This window comes from Pocillopora damicornis, chromosome 5, assembly GCF_964200805.1.
Source record: "Pocillopora damicornis chromosome 5, jaPocDami1.2, whole genome shotgun sequence".
Taxonomy (NCBI): Eukaryota; Metazoa; Cnidaria; class Anthozoa; order Scleractinia; family Pocilloporidae; genus Pocillopora; species Pocillopora damicornis.
In genome coordinates, this window is record NC_142674.1 from 8,226,527 (window position 1) to 8,244,331 (window position 17,805).

The following is a 17,805-nucleotide window of genomic DNA, read 5'->3' on the forward strand; positions in this document are numbered from 1 at the left end:
AATGAACTAACTTCCAGCAGCAACATACTGCTTTGATTTAACATTTCTTATTCAGTAGTGTCAATTTTATTCAAAGGTATGGGGGATTCATCGCATGAAATACTACATCATCGTACGTCCAGGAAGAAGAAGTGCAAACACAACATTGAGGATATATTTGATGGTGAACTGTACAGGAACCACTTTGATCCTAAAGGTTATTTCCATGGGACATCAACTGCTGCAAGAGGAAAGGAAATCCACCTATCCCTGATGGTGAACACAGATGGTGTTTCAATCTTCCGTTCATCTAACTATAGCTTGTGGCCTGTGTACTTTGTCATAAATGAGTTGCCTCCAGAGAAGAGGTATCAAATTATTTTATTATTTTTTTTTTTAACCCTTTAACTCTCATGAGTGACCAAGACAGAATTTCTCCTTACAATATCCATCCAATGTCAACCAGATAAGTGATAAGAATAAAGAAAAAATATCAATTTGGGATAATAAGTCGATCCAATACTAACTTCTCTGAACTAACATTACAAGAATTGTATGGTAGACAGTTAGGAGAATTACAAATTTGACTTGGTAGTTAAAGGGTTAATTCTTTTAATTGGACAGTTCATTACACGAGGAAGCCTGAAGGTATGACTGCTTTTAATAAATGTCATGCATAATATCCTATAGGAAGTCAACAAGATGCTGTTTGAAATCTTGAGGTAGTTTGAAATGGTCACTACCCAGGCAATTAATTCTTGAGGAATCTAGACCACTGTACACCAGAAAAAAAACTTAATTACACCAGGTTTAACTGAATGAAAATAAGAAACAGGTAGTCACTAACTTGTTTTGTGCAAATTTGATGTTGAAAAAAATTGATTTGGCAGCTTCTATGAAGAAAACAAATTTAAGACAGTGACTAGAGGAAGAGCTTTAAAACATGTTTCAGCTTTGGTTTGAATGGGTTTGAGTTTCTCTTTCATTTTTTATTTCATATCAAACTTTCAGGTATTGCTTTGACTGAACTAATTACACAATTTGAAAATGTAACATGTTGACAGCAAATCACAATAGCTGTTCTCCTGCTCATACTTTTAGGTTTAGCACCAAGTATCGTCTCTTTGCTGGTCTGGTTTGGACGTAAGAAGCCAGATTTCCGCACTTTTTTGCAGCCATTTGTAAATTCTCTTCATGGTCTCTTTAAAGAAGGTACTTAACTTTTGCATTATTTTTTCTTTTCCCATTGAGATTCCAAAGTTAAATTCCCTCTTATTCTTTCCAAAGTATTTCTATTATAAACTCAATGGTCATGCATGAGTTACCATTGAAGTGTTTAGAATAATAGACATCTGTGGTTATGAGAATTCTATAAGCATGATTTTATCACACTCACTCATTAAGTTGTTTTTATTCCAGGTAAACAGGTAACTTTCTCTGATGGATCTTTGAGGATTATACGTTGTATTCTTTTGTGTGGAAGTTTTGATGCTCCTGCAAAGTGTTTATTTCAAAATATGTCGCAATTCAATGGGACATATGGATGTCCATATTGTCTTCATCCTGGTGAAACTGTGAAAACCAGTGAAAGAGGGCACACCAGGGCATACCCCTTTCATATAAGAGGACATCAAAATGCAGAGGGAGGAAAACAAACAAATTTAACTGCCAGGACAATTGAGAAACGGACACATGAACAGACACTGTTATTTGCCAAAGAAGCTGATAACCTGAAAGGCAGTGGTAAAGATTCAGTAGTTAAAGGAGTGAAAGGGATGACTTGGAGTATGGTTTTACCAGGTTTTGATATCATCAATGGTGTAACAATTGACTACATGCATTGTGTTTTGCTGGGCATCACTAAAATGTTGTTAACTTTATGGACAGAAAAGTCATATTCCAGTAATCCATGGTATCTTGGGTCAGAAAATGTCAAGAAATTGGAACAAAGATACTTAGATATTAAGCCCCCAAATGTCATAACACGTACACCCAGAAGTCTGTTAGAGAATCTTGCACGTTTTAAAGCATCAGAACTGCGTTCTTTTCTTTTGTACTATGCCCTTCCCTGTCTCTGTGGACTGCTAGAGGAAGTTTATTTTCAGCACCTGGTGCTTCTGGTAGATGCAATCTATTTACTCCTACAAGATTCCATTTCACCAAATGATGTAGAGAGTAGCTCATCAATGCTGTTACACTTCTGCACAAGGATGGAGGCCCTGTATGGTAGAAGGTATGAGACATACAATGTGCATATGCTGCTTCATCTCCCAGATTGTGTGAGACATCTTGGTCCACTATGGGGCACATCATGCTTCTGGTTTGAGGGCTATAACGGGGATTTGACAAAACTGTTTCATGGTACACAGAATGTTGACATTCAAATTGCCCATGCAGTTTGCATTCATCAGAAGATACCCGAGCTAACCCCTCTGCTTCCTGCAGGATCAGCAGCAAAGAGCTTCTACAAACATCTTGTGGAAAGCCGTCCACTGCCCACTTGTAGAGAGGAAATTGCAGAGAAGGTGTATGCGATAGGTAGCCTTCAAAGGCTTGATTTAGATCCACAAACCAGTGTAGTTGTTAAAGATCTACTTGGGGAAATTTTAACTTCACATAAATTCAAGCGGCTCTGGAAACATGGAACTATGTTTCAGTGTAGTCAGTATCATGCAACTACAAAGAGAAATAGCTATACAGTTCAATTTACCAAGAATGGTACTTTAAATTTTGGAGAGTTGCAGTTCTTTTTAAAGTGTTTTCAGCTTTGTGAACATTCTGATAGAATTCATTATATTGCCATCTTGAAGCTGCTGGAGCCTAACCTAAAAATTAGCCTTTCAAAGGATAAGTTCACAAATGCTATGGTTAATCACATTGTTCCTGTTAAGAAAGCAAAAGGAGCATTTGTTGCAGTTCCTGTCATGGATATTATTTCAATGTGTGTTTCTGTCAACATCAGTGATTCTACAAATGCTGGTTTTGTGTGTAAGCTTCCAAATAGGTTTGAATAGGACTAGGCAGTAGTTACAGGGCTCGACACTAACTTTTGAACTTACTAGCCTAGTGGTTAGTGATAACTTAGACTTTACTAGCCAAAAATTTTTTTACTAGCTAAGTAAATGAACGAATTGTGTCAGTTCTAATTTTGTTGAATGGGCCTCATGTTTTCCTCACATCAAATCTCTAGGTTAACAAATCACAGAGAAAAATCTAGCAATTTTCCCACAAAGACTTTCAGGACTCTGTTTTTCTTTGAGATGTGCTGCACAAATTTGTGCATGATTTTATTTGGAAGTTCATGTTTTGTTCTACATATTTCACAAGAAAATTGATGTGTGCTTTCAGAAAATGCTATCTTGTCTGTCAAATATTTCTTTCAACATAATAACTTGTTCAGTTACCTGTTTAGGGGCCACACAGTGAAAAGTAAACAGAATTTTTTTTTTAATACAGATGTAAATTTGTAATGGTGCTGAACATCACATGCCTAGTGACATGATAGATCCACAAAGACATTGCGAGAAAAGTGTTTGTGTTTGTCTTCTTTGAAGAAAGAGAGAAACTAGTTTGATCAAATTTAGTTTGTTTACTGGCCAGTGTCTAGTGGAAAATAATTGAAAACCACTAGCCAAAACTGAATTTTTACTAGTCTGTGGCTTGTTGGCTTCTGTTAGTCACAAGCTTTGCAGTTACAATGACTTCAAAGAATATGTATGTTAATGAGCCGTGCAGACCTGTGTGTGTGGATGGTATTTTCCAAGTTGAAAGCTAATATACAGGGTAATATAATTCTTCTGAGAAGATAACTTTGCTGTGCAGGCTTTTTCTGGTTTGTAATACAGTGTACCTGTAAACCAGCCAATCTAATTGTGTAAATGTATATGATCTTATCGACTGAAGCCTAATTAGTACCTTTTTTAGTATAGTTATTTCCTACTACTCTCATTTGTGTGAGACATTAAAGTAATTATGATCTTTATCAACTGAAGCATCAGTACCTTTTCAGTAGAGTTATTTCCCACTTAATCAGACCTGAACTTGATTTACATTTGTGTCAAACATTTAAAGTATACTTGTACCCTACATCAACAACAAAGAAAATGGTTTTCACTTGAGCAGTATACTTAAAGTGTACTTGTACCCTACATCAACAACAAAGAAAATGATTATCACTCGAGCAGTATACTTAAAGTATACTTGTACCCTACATCAACAACAAAGAAAACGATTTTCACTTGAGCAGTATACTTAAAGTGTACTTCAAAAATGGTACTGCAGATGTACTTAAGTAAGTGCAGTACTATTGAAGTATTATTGAAGTATGATTGCAGTATAACCACTAATGACGCAGTATACTTGTAGTATACTTAAAGTATACTTCAAGGCTATCTTTTTTGGTAAGGGCTGCCTTATAGTAGCATCTGTACTTGGTATTGGTTGGTAGTTTTTTCAGGTTTTGCATGTTCTTCATACTGAAATGAAATGTCGGAATTTGTACAGGAATATGCTGTTGACTGCTGGTTAAAGAGGCAGTCACTTTCATCCTCTTTGACAATAACATCTTTTAAAAGAAATGGCATTTTAGAATCCTGATAGTTGTACATGAGGATGTATAGAGGTGTTGAATCTTGCAATGCTTCTTACTGTGCTTGGAACAGTTTGCAATTGGAAGTTGTACCACTGATGCTTTGGTTTTTGGCTGTTTTGATTTGACTGAGGTTGTGAAATATAGCCATTCTTCTTTCTGAGAAAGGAGAAAAAAATTAAAAAGGTAAGTAATACTGGGCTGTTAAAAGGAAATGGAGTTTAAAGATGCTATGGAGACTAAAGGTGAGTATGCCCCCTAGAAAAGGGGGTGTACTCACCTTAAGTATCCTTAGGTGCTTTTCTTTCAATAGCTGCTTTAGTTTCTTTTATGGGATGTTTGGTATCCTGAAGTTTAGACATGTTTTCAATAATACTATTCACAAGTTTAAGTTCTGAAACAGATATGACAGAACATTTGTTGCATATGGAAAAAGGAATAACATAAATTAAAAGTTACATTGAGGGGTCTGTAAAATTAAAAGGACAACAAATAAAATAAACTAGCAGCATTGTTTAGAAACCAGGCTGCATGCTGTTTGTTGAACATAGGGTTTGTTTGTGACTTAGTGTTACAAATTAAATAAATGTTGGCATGCAAGGCTGTGTTATTTCTTTATTGTGACAAGGTAGTGGATGGATATGTAGGTGATGTTTACATGCAGACTAGGTATGTAAATTGAAGAATGGATGAAAATCAAAGTTAATTAAATGGCAATTGAGATGTTATTCTTTTAGACCACTTTGTTGTTGGAAATGAATGTGGAAACTGTTATTTTGGCACTTTTGCTTAGTCCTTGTTCTTCTATGATTCTCTGATGTAAGTTAGGCGACTTTTTGGGAGCCTGTAATCTTTCTAATGTTATGGGTTCGACAACAGGGTCAGAAAGGTTTCTTACTCTACTGAGAGCCACATATGTTATTCCTGCAATGTTTTATGATTTTCTTAAATCTACCCAAGCTTTTCTGAAAGAGAGACCTTGACTCTTGTGAATTGTTATTGCTCAAGCTAATCTCAGTGGTAGCTGATGTCTTTCAGCAGAGTGCTCTGAAGTTTGTGAAACTTGAGTAATGGGACAAATTGGTACACATCTTGGAAATGAAGAATTGAATTATCACACATATTGGAAGACATGGTGGTTGTTGTCCATTAGTATAAACAAAATTAACTAAAGTTCCTAATGCTCCATTACAGAGTCCAAGTTCTGTGAAAATATTCATAGTCAGCATTACTCTGGCTCCTCTTGGATGGTGAAGTAGAAGCTCAAGTCCTCCAACATCTGAAGATTGTGAGAACCATTAGAATAACGAGCTTTTACAATGGCTATTGGTTCGTTTAAAGTGTTTAGTTTGGTAATTTTTGACTCCGCCACTTCCTCCTTGAAGTATGAAATTTTATGGAGGATTTCTCAGTTTGTGAATAACGAACAGTGGCACAACGCTTGCCAGAGCCTGCAGTACCTTTAACAAGTTATAATAAAGGGTTTTCACAATTGTTGTTAAAATGGTTTTCAACAATTTTGTAAGTTATTTGTTGCAGGTTGCTTAAGGTTATGGTGTGTATGAGTCATGTGAACATGTTCCACTGAGGGTTATGATGGTGTTTCATAGTGGTGACCCATGTGGGCATTGTACGTCTTTCTTCAGTACCAAAGTGTCTTTTTTTTGCTTCCTGCCAATAGCTGCAGTGAGGGATAAGTAGTTGTTCAAAGTCTTTTTGTCCTGAACATATGTAACATCAGAATTAACATCAGACAGAGACACCTATGGAAAGATGTCAAACAGGCTCAATGAAATCAGCTATGAGGTGCAAATGACTATTATGATCATTGGAGATTCCACAATAGACAATGGGGAGCAAGGAGAGAGTGCCTCACAGGTATGCCTTTTTATGCCCTAAATTAAGTAATTATGAGACCTAGAAGCTTTGTAGCTAAGTTTCAGGTGACTGAAATTTAAGAGGATTTTGTGAAGAAAGGTCTTCTTGGAATGAAAGGTTTTCTCTATACAGAACCTTAATGGTACTGGATGTGTTTGCAATGCTCAATTTGCAGTATTTAGGGATAATGCCCATATGCAGAATGTCAAATAGCTGAAGTTTTTAGAGAATTTGGAAAAAAGATATTGGAATGATTTTCTATATTCCTTAGCAGTACTGGTTGTGTATGCAGTGGTCTCTTTTCAGCATGTAGGGATAATTGCTAGACAAAACACGTGTATACTTATTTATGGATGTACCGTATTTCATGAATGTGTGAATGGAATTTTTCCAAAATCAGATTTGGCACATTAATCTAGTGGTAGGGATGTGAAGAGGTTAAATGTTTCCCTCAGCAGAACACTTTTTAACCAGTTTGATTTATATTTTTCTATGATGTAAACGGCTTAACCCTCTACAGGTAAATCTTTTCACACCATATCTTGATGAGCTTCATGGACAATGTGACAACAATATCCCAGCATGTTTTGTGTTTCCTTTACAGAAATTCTGGATTATGTTGAAAGAGATATGTTCTCTATGAGTAAACCAAATGATTTTATGATGGTATCAAATCAAAGGGATTGCTGCTCTGCTGCTGAGCTGAAGGTTGTCAATTCTGGGAAGGGGACCTTCACTATCATTCTTCACCCAGCTGTTTTCCAATATCTGAGTCATGGAAAGCTATCATCAGTTAATCATGAAAGCACTCTAAAAGGAGCAGCATTGAAGGTAAATAAATAAACAAGTGATTTTGCTATTGCTTTTAGATGGGGGTACCAAATATTTATCAGCTATGATTCATGTAATAAATTCTCTGAATTCTTTCCAAAATGAAATGCTTGAAAAAGTCATTATCCATTGCTAATTACTGTAGACCAGGGTTATTTGAGTAGTAAGACAAAGTTTGTTTTTGAGTGTCTAAGGCTTTTTGCAAGATTTTTGTGTCAAAGAGAACTTAAATGCGCAAATCAACCCAGCTTTTGAAGGCATGACTTTTAATCAAAGGCTTATCTCCCAATAACTGTTTACTCTTTGATTTTTGTTCTTTAACCAAAGTAAATTGAAGCAAACAAACACTAAAACTGAATGTTTTACAAAATATTCATTTAAGTTGAAGCTGTTAAGGTAAAAAAAGTAACACACACTTGTCTAAACATTGCAATGATATGATCAAGCTTGTGTGAAAGGAGATAGGTGTCAAGGGCTTTCTGTCAGTCACGCCAAAGTAGCTCATGTTCAGATGGTGGTGGTGTCAGGAAATACTGATGGACAACCTCTTTAATCATATCTATATTCTGGCATCTAATGGCTTACTGTTTCCTGATCCATGGACATTGCGGCCATTGAGCTCAGAAGGCTCAAACACATGCCATACTAGTAGCGCGGCAAAGTTCTTTGCCAAGGTTGCCTTCAAGAGTGCCAGGATTTCATCTGTGCCAAACAGATTAACTGTGAATGATGTTACATCAAGTGCTTTATCTGTTTCCAGAGAAGGTGCATAGAATAATGTGGGAAGGTTTTGGTGACTGAAATGTCTCCCCAGTGCTACACAGAATTGAAGTATGGTTGTCCATATGCTTGAGGATTTTTCTGAGGGATGATTCCTGATTTTCTTAAATCTACCCAAGCTTTTCTGAAAGAGAGACCTTGACTCTTGTGAATTGTCATTGCTCAAGCTAATCTCAGTGGTAGCTGATGTCTTTCAGCAGAGTGCCCCAAAGTTTGTGAAACTTGAGTAATGGGAGAAACTGGTACACATCTTGGAAATGAAGAATTGAATTATCACACATATTGGAAGACATGGTGGTTGTTGTCCATTAGTATAAACAAAATGAACTAAAGTGAAGGTGATGATGCATGAACAGAGTGCACTGATGGTGGTCCTGTGAAATGTTAGGTGGGTTCTGTCACTGAAGGTAGGCCAGCCAGTTTTATGAAAGATACTGTTCTGTGGAAGGTATGGTTAGTGCTGTTCAAGGTTTATACAGTGAAATCAGGAAGTGTTGAAGATAATTAGCCCCTTTACACTCTCTTCTGAAACGTAGAGGTAGTAGACAGTATCAACCTTACATTTTGAGATCACCTTTTTGCAACTTCCAAATATTGTCAATTGAGTAGTATCGACTTGTGCTCTAAAATAAACAAGCCTTCTCTGCTGTCGGAACTGTGGATATAGGAAAAAAACAAATAAACCTTTATTATTATGGTGAATGTTGATGTGAATAATAGTTCAAGGGTTGCACCTTAGTCGATTTGTTACGTTTCAACTTTTACCAATTAGTTCAGAGAAACCAAATGAGTAATGTTTAATTCGAGTGGTGATGGATGATAATGGGTGTTTCAATATCTAGAAGAAGAAGAAGAAGGCCTTTATTTATTCAGGGTAGCCCATTCAGATGCCTTAAGCACTGCTATCAATTGGGGCCCTAATAAAAATTAAAATGATACAAACTACACAATCATACTAAAATACTACTTCTACATGTGAACCCTAGGAAAAGTTTTAAAATATGGGCTATATACAGTTGCAGTAAAAATGTATAAAATCTGAAAACACTAAAAGTTTAGCTTACTAAAAATTACAGAACCATTATAATAAAGTTTTAAGCCGAGTCAGTTCTAACCCTTGGCAAGTGTGCCATGTTCAATCGCCTTGTAATTAGATTGTGGACAGAACTGTTAAAAACAAAATAGCTTTAAAAAATTGTGGAAAATGTCCTTCAATATCTGTCTCGTTACAAATAAAAGGAACAAGGTAACTCTACAAATGAAGCGGCAGTCAATTTGCTGTGGATCATCTACCCTGTCTGTTCAGGGATTTGGATTTCACCATCCAAGTGTTCATATGTATTGGTTTGTATTGCAACGAGATAAAGTTGTTGAAACTTTAAATATCGCATTACTATTCCATAAAATGACAGTTTATTTTCCGCTTTAAGAAGCTTCATCATTACTCTAAAGAGCTTTCTTTGATCCTTACTATTTTCTTCCATGAATTTTATGTAAAACTTGTGCCTTGCTTATTCATTATACTAGTTGTACTTGTTGGTAAGGGCCAACAAGAGAATTGAGATAGTAAATATGAGTCAATTGAGTTTTGTAATATTTATTTGGGATACTTCTAGTATAACAGGTGTTAAAATAAATATCTTTTAGTTAAAGTTTCAAGTTACTGCTATAATTGAACATAAGATTGTTTATTTGTCAATCCTGTGAGTGAACAAAACGCTAAACACTTCGATTTTGAATTTTTGAAAATCATACTTATTATACTTCCAGGATAACAGGTGTTAAAATTATTACTGTAATTGAACACAACATTGTTTACTTTTTAACCAAGTGAGTGAACAAAATGCTTATCACTTTGATTTTGTCATGGCATTCTATTATAATATTATAGGTAAAATAAATCATTTTTGAGTGAATATCTCAGATAATGGCTGAATTATTACATAAATGTAACATAAACTTAAGTGTATCATTGTTTATTTTGCAACTGGGCAAGTAAATCAAAAAGTATCATTGCCTCTGTGGTGGTATACTTGTTGCAGGTATAGTTTTCAGTTTATATTGTGTGTCATGGATTGCATATACCAGGCATTGACGTGCTTGGCTGTCAGTCTGTTTATTCATGGCTTTGGGTCAGCAAAATTTCAGAGATGGTATTTTTTCAGATGTTATATTTAATAGTGATGTCTTGGAGATTCATGATTACATACTCAATATTCTCTATGGTGTTATGTGGTGTCAAAGAATTTGGTTGCAAGAGTTTCAAAATTTCAGTTCTGAAAGGGGTAAATCAAAGTTGGTTGTCTTTATGGAGAATGCATAACTTGAGGGATGCCTCGTGGGAGCATTCAGATATCCTTTGAAGTGTTCCACACTGGACACTTTGATTCATGATTGCATCCTCAATATTCTCTATGGTGTTATGTGGTGTCAAAGAATTTGGTTTCAATAGTTTTGAAATTTCAGTTCTAAAAGGGGTGAGCCAAAGTTGGTTGTCTTTATGGAGAATGCATAACTTGAGGGATGCCTCATGGGAGCATTCAGATATCCTTTGATGTGTTCCACACTGTGGACACTTTGATTCATGATTGCATCCTCAATATTCTCTATGGTGTTATGTGGTGTCAAAGAATTTGGTTGCAACAGTTTCAAAATTTCAGTTCTGAAAGGGGTAAGTCAAAGTTGGTTGTCTTTATGGAGAATGCATAACTTGAGGGATGCCTCGTGGGAGCATTCAGATATCCTTTGAAGTGTTCCACACTGTGGACACTTTGTAGATATTGATGAGAGATCATCCAAACTTTTTTTACACGCTTGACAGGAAGAAAATTCAGTCAACTTGCTTACAAATTTGAAGTTCGGAACAGTTGTTTCTTTTTCAGGACAATCAAACATTTGTTTGGTAATATTTGACTGTTAAGTTTGTAAACTTTTATGATTTGTTAGTTTCTATTTAATCAATGAGAGGGCTCCAAATGTGGAAGAGAACTTCACCAGTGTCATCTTATAGTAATCAATCTTTAAGATAAGAATTTTTCTGCATTGATTTAACCATAACTTCTTTAGGTTTCTAGTCTCCCAAAGACAATGTTCCAGACATGTTCATCCTTTGATTTGGTTTAATTGTTGAGACCTGTTCAATAGTAACATATCTATTTGGTATTGGTTGGCAATTTTCTCAGGTTTTGCATGTTCTTCATACTGAAATGAAATGTCAAAATTTGTACGGGAATATGCTGTTGACTGTTGGTTAAAGAGGCAGTCACTTTCATCCTCTTTGACAATAACATCTTTTAAAAGAAATGGCATTTTAGAATCCTGATAGTTGTATATGAGGATGTATAGAGGTGTTGAATCTTGCAATACTTCTTACTGTGCTCAGAGCAGTTTGCAATTGGAAGTTGTACCACTGATGCTTTGGTTTTTGGCTGTTTTGATTGGACTGAGGTTGTGAAATATAGCCATTCTTTTTTTCTAGGAAACAAGAGGAAAAAATTAAAAAGAAAAGTAATATTGGGCAGTTAAAAGGAAATGGAGTTTAAAGATGCTTTTAATTTCCACCCCCTAGAAAAGGGGGTGTACTCACCTTTAGTCTCCTTAGGTGCTTTCCTTTCAATAGCTGCTTTAGTTTCTTTTACTGGGTGTTTGGTATCCTGAAGTTCTGACATGTTTTCAATAATACTATTCACAAGTTTGAATTCTGAAGCAGATATCACAGAACATTTGTTGCACATTAAAAAAGGAATAGCATAAATTAAAAGTTACATTGAGGGGTCTGTAAAATTAACAAGACAACAAATGAAATAGGCTAGCAGCATTGTTTAGAAACCAGGCTGCATGCTGGTTGTTGAAAATAGGGTTTGTTTGTGGCTTAGTGTTGCAAAGTAAATTAATGTTGGCATGCAAGGGTGTGCTATTTATTTATTGTGACAAGGTAGTGGAGGGATATGTAGGTGACATGTGCATGCAGACTATGTATGTAAATTGGAGAATGAATGAAAATCAAAGTTAATAAACTAGCAATTGAGATGTTATTCTTTAAGACCACTTTGTTGTTGGAAATAAATGTGGAAACTGTTATTTTGGCACTTTTGTTTAGTCATTGTTCTTCTATGATTCTAAATTGTAAGTTAGGCGACTTTTTGGGAGCCTGTAATCTTTCTAATGTTATGGGTTCAACAACTGGGTCTGAAAGGTTTCTTATTCTACTGAGAGCAACATATGTCATTCCTGTAATGTTTTCTGATTTTCTTAAATCTACCCAAGCTTTTTTGAGAGTGAGACCTTGACTCTAAGAATTGTCATTTCTCAAGCTATTCTCAGTGGTAACTTCTGTCTTCCAGCAGAGTGCCCTAAAGTTTGTGAAACTTGAGTAATGGGACAAATTGGTACACATCTTGGAAATGAAGAATTAAATTATCACACATATTGGAAGACATGGTGGTTGTTGTCCATTAGTATAAACAAAATGAACTAAAGTTCCTTATGCTCCATTATAGAGTTTGTTACTCTGGCTCCTCTTGGAGGCTAAAGTACAAGCTCAAGTCCTCCAACATCATCTGAATATTGTGAGCACCATTTGAATAACGAGCTTTTACAATGGTTATTGGTCCGTCTAAAGTGTTTAGTTTGATAATTTTCGACTCTGCCACTTCCTCCTTGAAGTATGAAAGTTTTATGGAAGATTTCTCAAATTCGTGAACATTTGACACGTTTTGAGGAGTTCTTGATCAGCCTCTGTTGAGTCTGTACTGCAATCTCTATTTAACAGTGGTCTGAAATTTGACTGTTCTTTGTTGTTACCTTTGAGTCTGATTGACTATTAAGTTTACGACCTTGTTAAATTAGTTATACATTAAAAAACCCTGGGTTTGTTTCCCTGTCTTTGACTTTAAATGTTAAAGTACTTTATCTCCCACTGGAGGCAATTGTGCTATATCACCAAAGAGAAGTACAGCCCTATGGCATAACTCTTGCCATAGCCTGCAATGCCCTTAACAAGTTATAATAAAAGGTTTTCAAAATTGTTGTTAAAAGGGTTTTCTACAATTTTATAAGCTATCTGTTGTAGGTTGCTTAAGGTTGTGGTGTGTGAGTCATGTGAACATGTTTCACTGAGGGTTATAATGGTGTTTCATAGTGGTGACCCATGTGGGCATTGTACCAATTTCTTCAGTACTAAAGTGTTTTTTTGCTTCCCGCCAATAGCTGCAGGGAGGGATAAGAAGTTGTTCAAAGTCTTTTTTGTCCTGAATACTTAACTCTGCCATTAAAATCCACTCTTCTTTTTCCTCATGATTGTTGTCATCTAAAGAAGTTAGATTTTAAACTTCAGGCTTGACATAAGTGTTGCAGCAAAACGATGGTTTTGTTCAACATTAATAATAGGAGGATATTTACTACTATACGGAGTAAGAAAGAGTTGCAGGCATTGAGACAGCTGAACTGGAATTTTTTCCTCACCAGCAGTCAATGATTCTCGTAAACAAAAAGAAATACAACTAAATGGAACCAACTTATAGGAAAAAAACAATTATTAGTGATGTATAGATTCATAATAATAGAGGTTAATATTCACCTAAACACCACAACAGACAGAGGCTTGTTTTGGAACCAGACAGTTTATTAGATGAATATAACCTACATAAATAACACACTAGACTAATACATGACAAAGATATTGGACGAATACACTAAACCAAAAGTCAAAACCCAGAAAGGAAGGAGTGAAAGTGTTAGTTAGTGTAGGTTGTAGTGGGTTATGTAGTAGGATGGCTTTACAAAACATGTTAGCAGGATGAGGGCGAACTGTTAAAGGCATGGTTAAAGAGATAAGAATGGTGTCAGAGCACCAATTGCTGAGAGCCCTAATCAGTTCAATGGGAACACCGCAAGCAAATGATGTCAAAACTTAGGGTCAAAACCCAGCAATGCAAGATACCTGTCTATACCTCTATCTGTACAGAGGCCATGAGTGTGCAGAAGGGAAACAAATGATCCACAGCCAAAAACTTGTACAAGCTGGCGGTCATCCGACCAGAATGCCTAAGAACATGTGCTAGAACCTGAGGCTATAAAGTGAAGTGCGTTGATGATGGCTGCTGTTGGACATAATGGAGAGCATGGAATGTGGGGAAGTGGGATTTCTAGAACGTGCTCACGAATCTGAATGGTTTTGCTCAAGCAAATATCTATGAGAACCAGCCAGGGGAAGATTTTAAAATCAGCCTTAGTGAGTTGCCTACGAGGGTCAAAGGAAGTCGGCGACATGAGTGAAAGGTGGGATTTCCGAAATATGCCAAATATGGCAACCAAACAAATAGCCTAGAAAGATAACTTGAAGCTACTTTCCAAATGAAGCCAATCATGGAGCTGTAAGAGCATAGAGGGTGATATGGGGTGTTTCTGGCTTTTCATTAGCCCTTTAGATTTATTGATACTGGTGATCTGACTCAGTAAAACAATAACAGATGAGGGCACTCGGGAAGGTGCAAAACCAAATCAGCGACAGTGTTATGAAAACCCTCGAGATAAGTCACAGTTATATGATAATTGTGGAGCGCAGAAAGTCAGGAAAGGGCATGGAGCTCCTGCATAATAATTTTGTTGTTCGTAGTGCCCTTGTTGATCTGCATGGCTGCCTGTCATCACTGTTACTGTCGCCCCTAAAGTAACCGCTTGCTGGGAGAGAGCACGAGTCAGTCATAACATTCACCGTTGGTTGGTCATGTCACCCTAAATAAAGTGCCTTTATATTGACTTAAAATGAGGATAAAATTAGTAAAGAAAGGTAACTGGAATATCCCTACTATAGTAATGCCCGTGAGGGGATAAATAAATCAATAACCTAAGGAATAAATCAGCAAAGATGTCTATGAAAGGAGAAATGGAAATAATTCCTTACATATCTGATCCACACAGTAAAATTTCCAAATCACAAACAAAACTAAATGAGACAAACTTATTTGAGGTAGTGTTATTGCCTCCTATTGAAAAACATGCAATTGTCTGAAATACGAGCTGTTCAGGGGAGTGTAAGAAACAAAGTGATGATGTAAATAAAACACTGGAAAGAAAGTAACTGATTAAGAAACGTAACAGTAAGCTTTGACAGATTGCATCTTACTTTTCCACTTTGGCACTAACTGTGTAGCATCATCAGTTAAAGGGAATTGATTTCAGCAAGTTATGTAAGTTTGATCTCTTTGATCAAGATTGTTGCAGGCCATACTTGCATTGTCTTTCCATGATTTATATTTGAGAAATTGATACTTTCAAAACAGCCAATAAGTTTAATTGTCTGGACTGGATGAGTAGGTTGGATAAGTCTTAACGATTACTGTTTTTGTTCTTTTTTTGAAGTTAAGAGTATTTGAAATCAAATATGGAAACAAACATGACAATTTCTTTTTCTAATATTTTGCTGTCTATTTTACCACTAAGATATTTTTTCACTCAACATAGATGTCAAGAGTTGATTGAAGAGTACATGGTTGCTGATTACCTCCAGTGTTATTTCTACGAGATCCATCCAGTGATACATGCACAACTTCATATGATGCGCCTATGCATTTTAAAGATAGCAAATGATACATAACTATAGTAGTCTTAGTCTTTATTTCCTTACAAGATAAAAAAATACATATCTCGTGTCACAATATTTGAGTAAAAGGTATATATATCTAAGTTATTTACAATTAAAATACACTCACATAGCTAAGTTGTATTTAAAAATGAAGCGATTAATGTAAGAATTCTTGAATCTATCTGTATTAACTTTCGGATACTGACTTGTTTGATTCCTTAAATTGTAAGTCGATTCTTTCTTCTTGGGTAATAGTCCCCTTAGAGGGTGTCGGTCTATGCCAGATACCTTACGAAATACTTTTCTATCCTGAAAACTTATCTAAACTTATCTAAACTTATATGTAGATCATTAAGGAAAATGGTAATCAAATGGGGGCCGCTCACGCTTCCTTGCATGGTACCCTTATTAACATCTTTCCATTGCCCGACAAATCCATCATATAACAGTCTTTGCTTCCTACCCTCTAAAAAACTCAGATATCAATTGGTAATGTAAGGACTCAAACTTCTTGTATGGAATAGTCTCTTTTTTTAAGAGTCCTAAGCATGATCTGCTTAAATGTTGTATGCACATCATTGCTTTCAGTTAAATTGGTTACCATATTGGTAAATACAATTATCACTACAGAAGAGATTCTCTCAGCTTTTGATATATATTTCACAAGATATTCCAAACATGCAGAATAGTCGACAACAATTTGGATAAATAAATTCCTTTTGCAATATTGTTTCCTATGTGCACTTTCTTTGCTTTTACTTCAGGTTTACTTCAGTCTGTATTTCTTTATGCGCTGAGCATGCCTTCCTTGTTTCTCTTTGCATCTCTTACTGTCTTCAATTCATGTTTAATTGCTGGTGTATAATAATTTATATTGGTTGCTAATTTTGTCACTTTTTTGAGATGTGCTATCAGCTCTTAAATGTTCAACATTGTCTGAGACATGTTTTTGTTGTGGTTCATGGTAAAATACGGTAGGTTGTTGAACATTGGAAGTGTCATCCATCACTTTTGGAAATATGGCAAAAAAACCAACCAGTTGAATAGTTCTGCTGTAGTTGAACAAGTGATGGAAATGTTTGCACAGAAGGACATAAATCATCAATATAAATCCACTGAGGGCCAGCAACAGTGAAATAATGACTTGAACATCTGACCATAGCTTTTAGGGAAAAATAAGAATCTAATATTTCCATAGTAAGAGAAAAGGGCATTCCTTTGATAGAATTTGATGAAAACTCAACAACCAAAAATACTGGAAGCGTAACAAAATGTTTGAGTGAAATTTTTTCAGAAAACTTTTGGCATGCATTACAGAAGAGTCTCGCTCTGTTGGGTAATGTTGCCTCACTAACAAGACTTTTGAAGGGTTTTCTCTTTTACATTATGGGAAGTTATGTACGAAACTTAAACATTTCTATTCCTTACAATTTGTTGATTGCACGATAAACAAAGTGACTTATTATTCCTTTGAATAAGAAACAAATGCTTCAAGTCTTCGGTCATTTCACTAAAGGTATTAAGTGTAAATATGCCGCTGAAAACAGCATTATCAGACTATAACGGCAGTGATAGGTTTATAAACTGAGTCGAACCATATCTTACCATTTCGCAACACCACGATGGCAATCCTTTATTATGATCCAACACGTAAAAACTGAAAATAATCTTACAATGGCCAACTAAACTTAATTATCACGAGCTTAACTAATAAACGAAAACCATTGAGGTGAATGATCCGAAAACAATACAACAACAACAGAATTGATCATTCGTGAAATCACCAAATAACGAGTACTTAAATCAAATGTACAACAATAAACATAACCTAGGAGCGCTACAATATCACGTGAACATACCTCTATCCCGATCGGGGCGGATAACGACGTGAAAGAAACGTGAAATAAGAAATCTCGAAGAAACTTGGGTGCTATCGAGAAACCAGAGCACCATCGACACTAAACTATAAATGAGATCTGCTTACTAGGCGTTGTCGCGCATCACTGATCACGAGACTAAAGGGTAACGCAAAAGGTATTAAGTGTAAATATGCTGCTGAAAACAGCAATATCAGACATATCAGCAAAAGATTAGCAATTTTCACAAAGCCAAGCCTAATCAAGCTCTCTGACCAGTGCTAACTGATTCACCCGTACGTAAAGAT

The 17,805-nt window shown here is 35.8% G+C and overlaps 2 protein-coding genes and 1 long non-coding RNA gene across 3 annotated transcripts in view; 2 read left to right on the forward strand and 1 right to left on the reverse strand.

Annotated features, from left to right (window-relative positions):
• The first annotated feature begins 207 nt into the window (after positions 1 to 207).
• On the forward strand, positions 208 to 3,142 carry LOC149044978 (uncharacterized). Its single transcript, XM_089207542.1, has 3 exons — positions 208 to 347; positions 1,081 to 1,191; positions 1,399 to 3,142. The coding sequence occupies exons 1-3, from the start codon at positions 326 to 328 to the stop codon at positions 2,991 to 2,993; spliced, it is 1,728 nt and encodes a 575-aa protein (XP_089063668.1). The 5' UTR covers positions 208 to 325; the 3' UTR covers positions 2,994 to 3,142.
• A 3,164-nt stretch (positions 3,143 to 6,306) lies between these two features.
• LOC149044979 (uncharacterized) overlaps positions 6,307 to 17,805 on the forward strand; it is a 29,586-nt gene continuing 18,087 nt past the window's right edge. The window contains exons 1-2 of the long non-coding RNA XR_016186935.1: positions 6,307 to 6,445; positions 7,050 to 7,276. This is a non-coding gene — a long non-coding RNA (uncharacterized LOC149044979). The remainder of the gene's footprint in view (positions 6,446 to 7,049; positions 7,277 to 17,805) is intronic.
• Positions 11,233 to 11,928, reverse strand: LOC149044980 (uncharacterized). The gene is made up of 2 exons (XM_089207562.1): positions 11,643 to 11,928; positions 11,233 to 11,530 (listed from the first exon to the last, which is right to left on the reverse strand). Exons 1-2 carry the CDS (start codon positions 11,788 to 11,790, stop codon positions 11,367 to 11,369), a joined length of 312 nt encoding a protein of 103 aa, XP_089063688.1. The 5' UTR covers positions 11,791 to 11,928; the 3' UTR covers positions 11,233 to 11,366.

Coding starts and splice junctions, on each gene's coding strand:
- LOC149044978 (XM_089207542.1), top strand. CDS start 326: ATGAGTTGCCTCCAGAGAAGAG. Junction 348..1,080: donor GAGTTGCCTCCAGAGAAGAG/GTATCAAATTAT, acceptor TCATACTTTTAG/GTTTAGCACCAAGTATCGTC. Junction 1,192..1,398: donor TCATGGTCTCTTTAAAGAAG/GTACTTAACTTT, acceptor TTTTTATTCCAG/GTAAACAGGTAACTTTCTCT.
- LOC149044980 (XM_089207562.1), bottom strand. CDS start 11,790: ATGTGCAACAAATGTTCTGTGATATCTGCTTCAGAATTCAAACTTGTG. Junction 11,531..11,642: donor AGCACCTAAGGAGACTAAAG/GTGAGTACACCC, acceptor CTTGTTTCCTAG/AAAAAAAGAATGGCTATATT.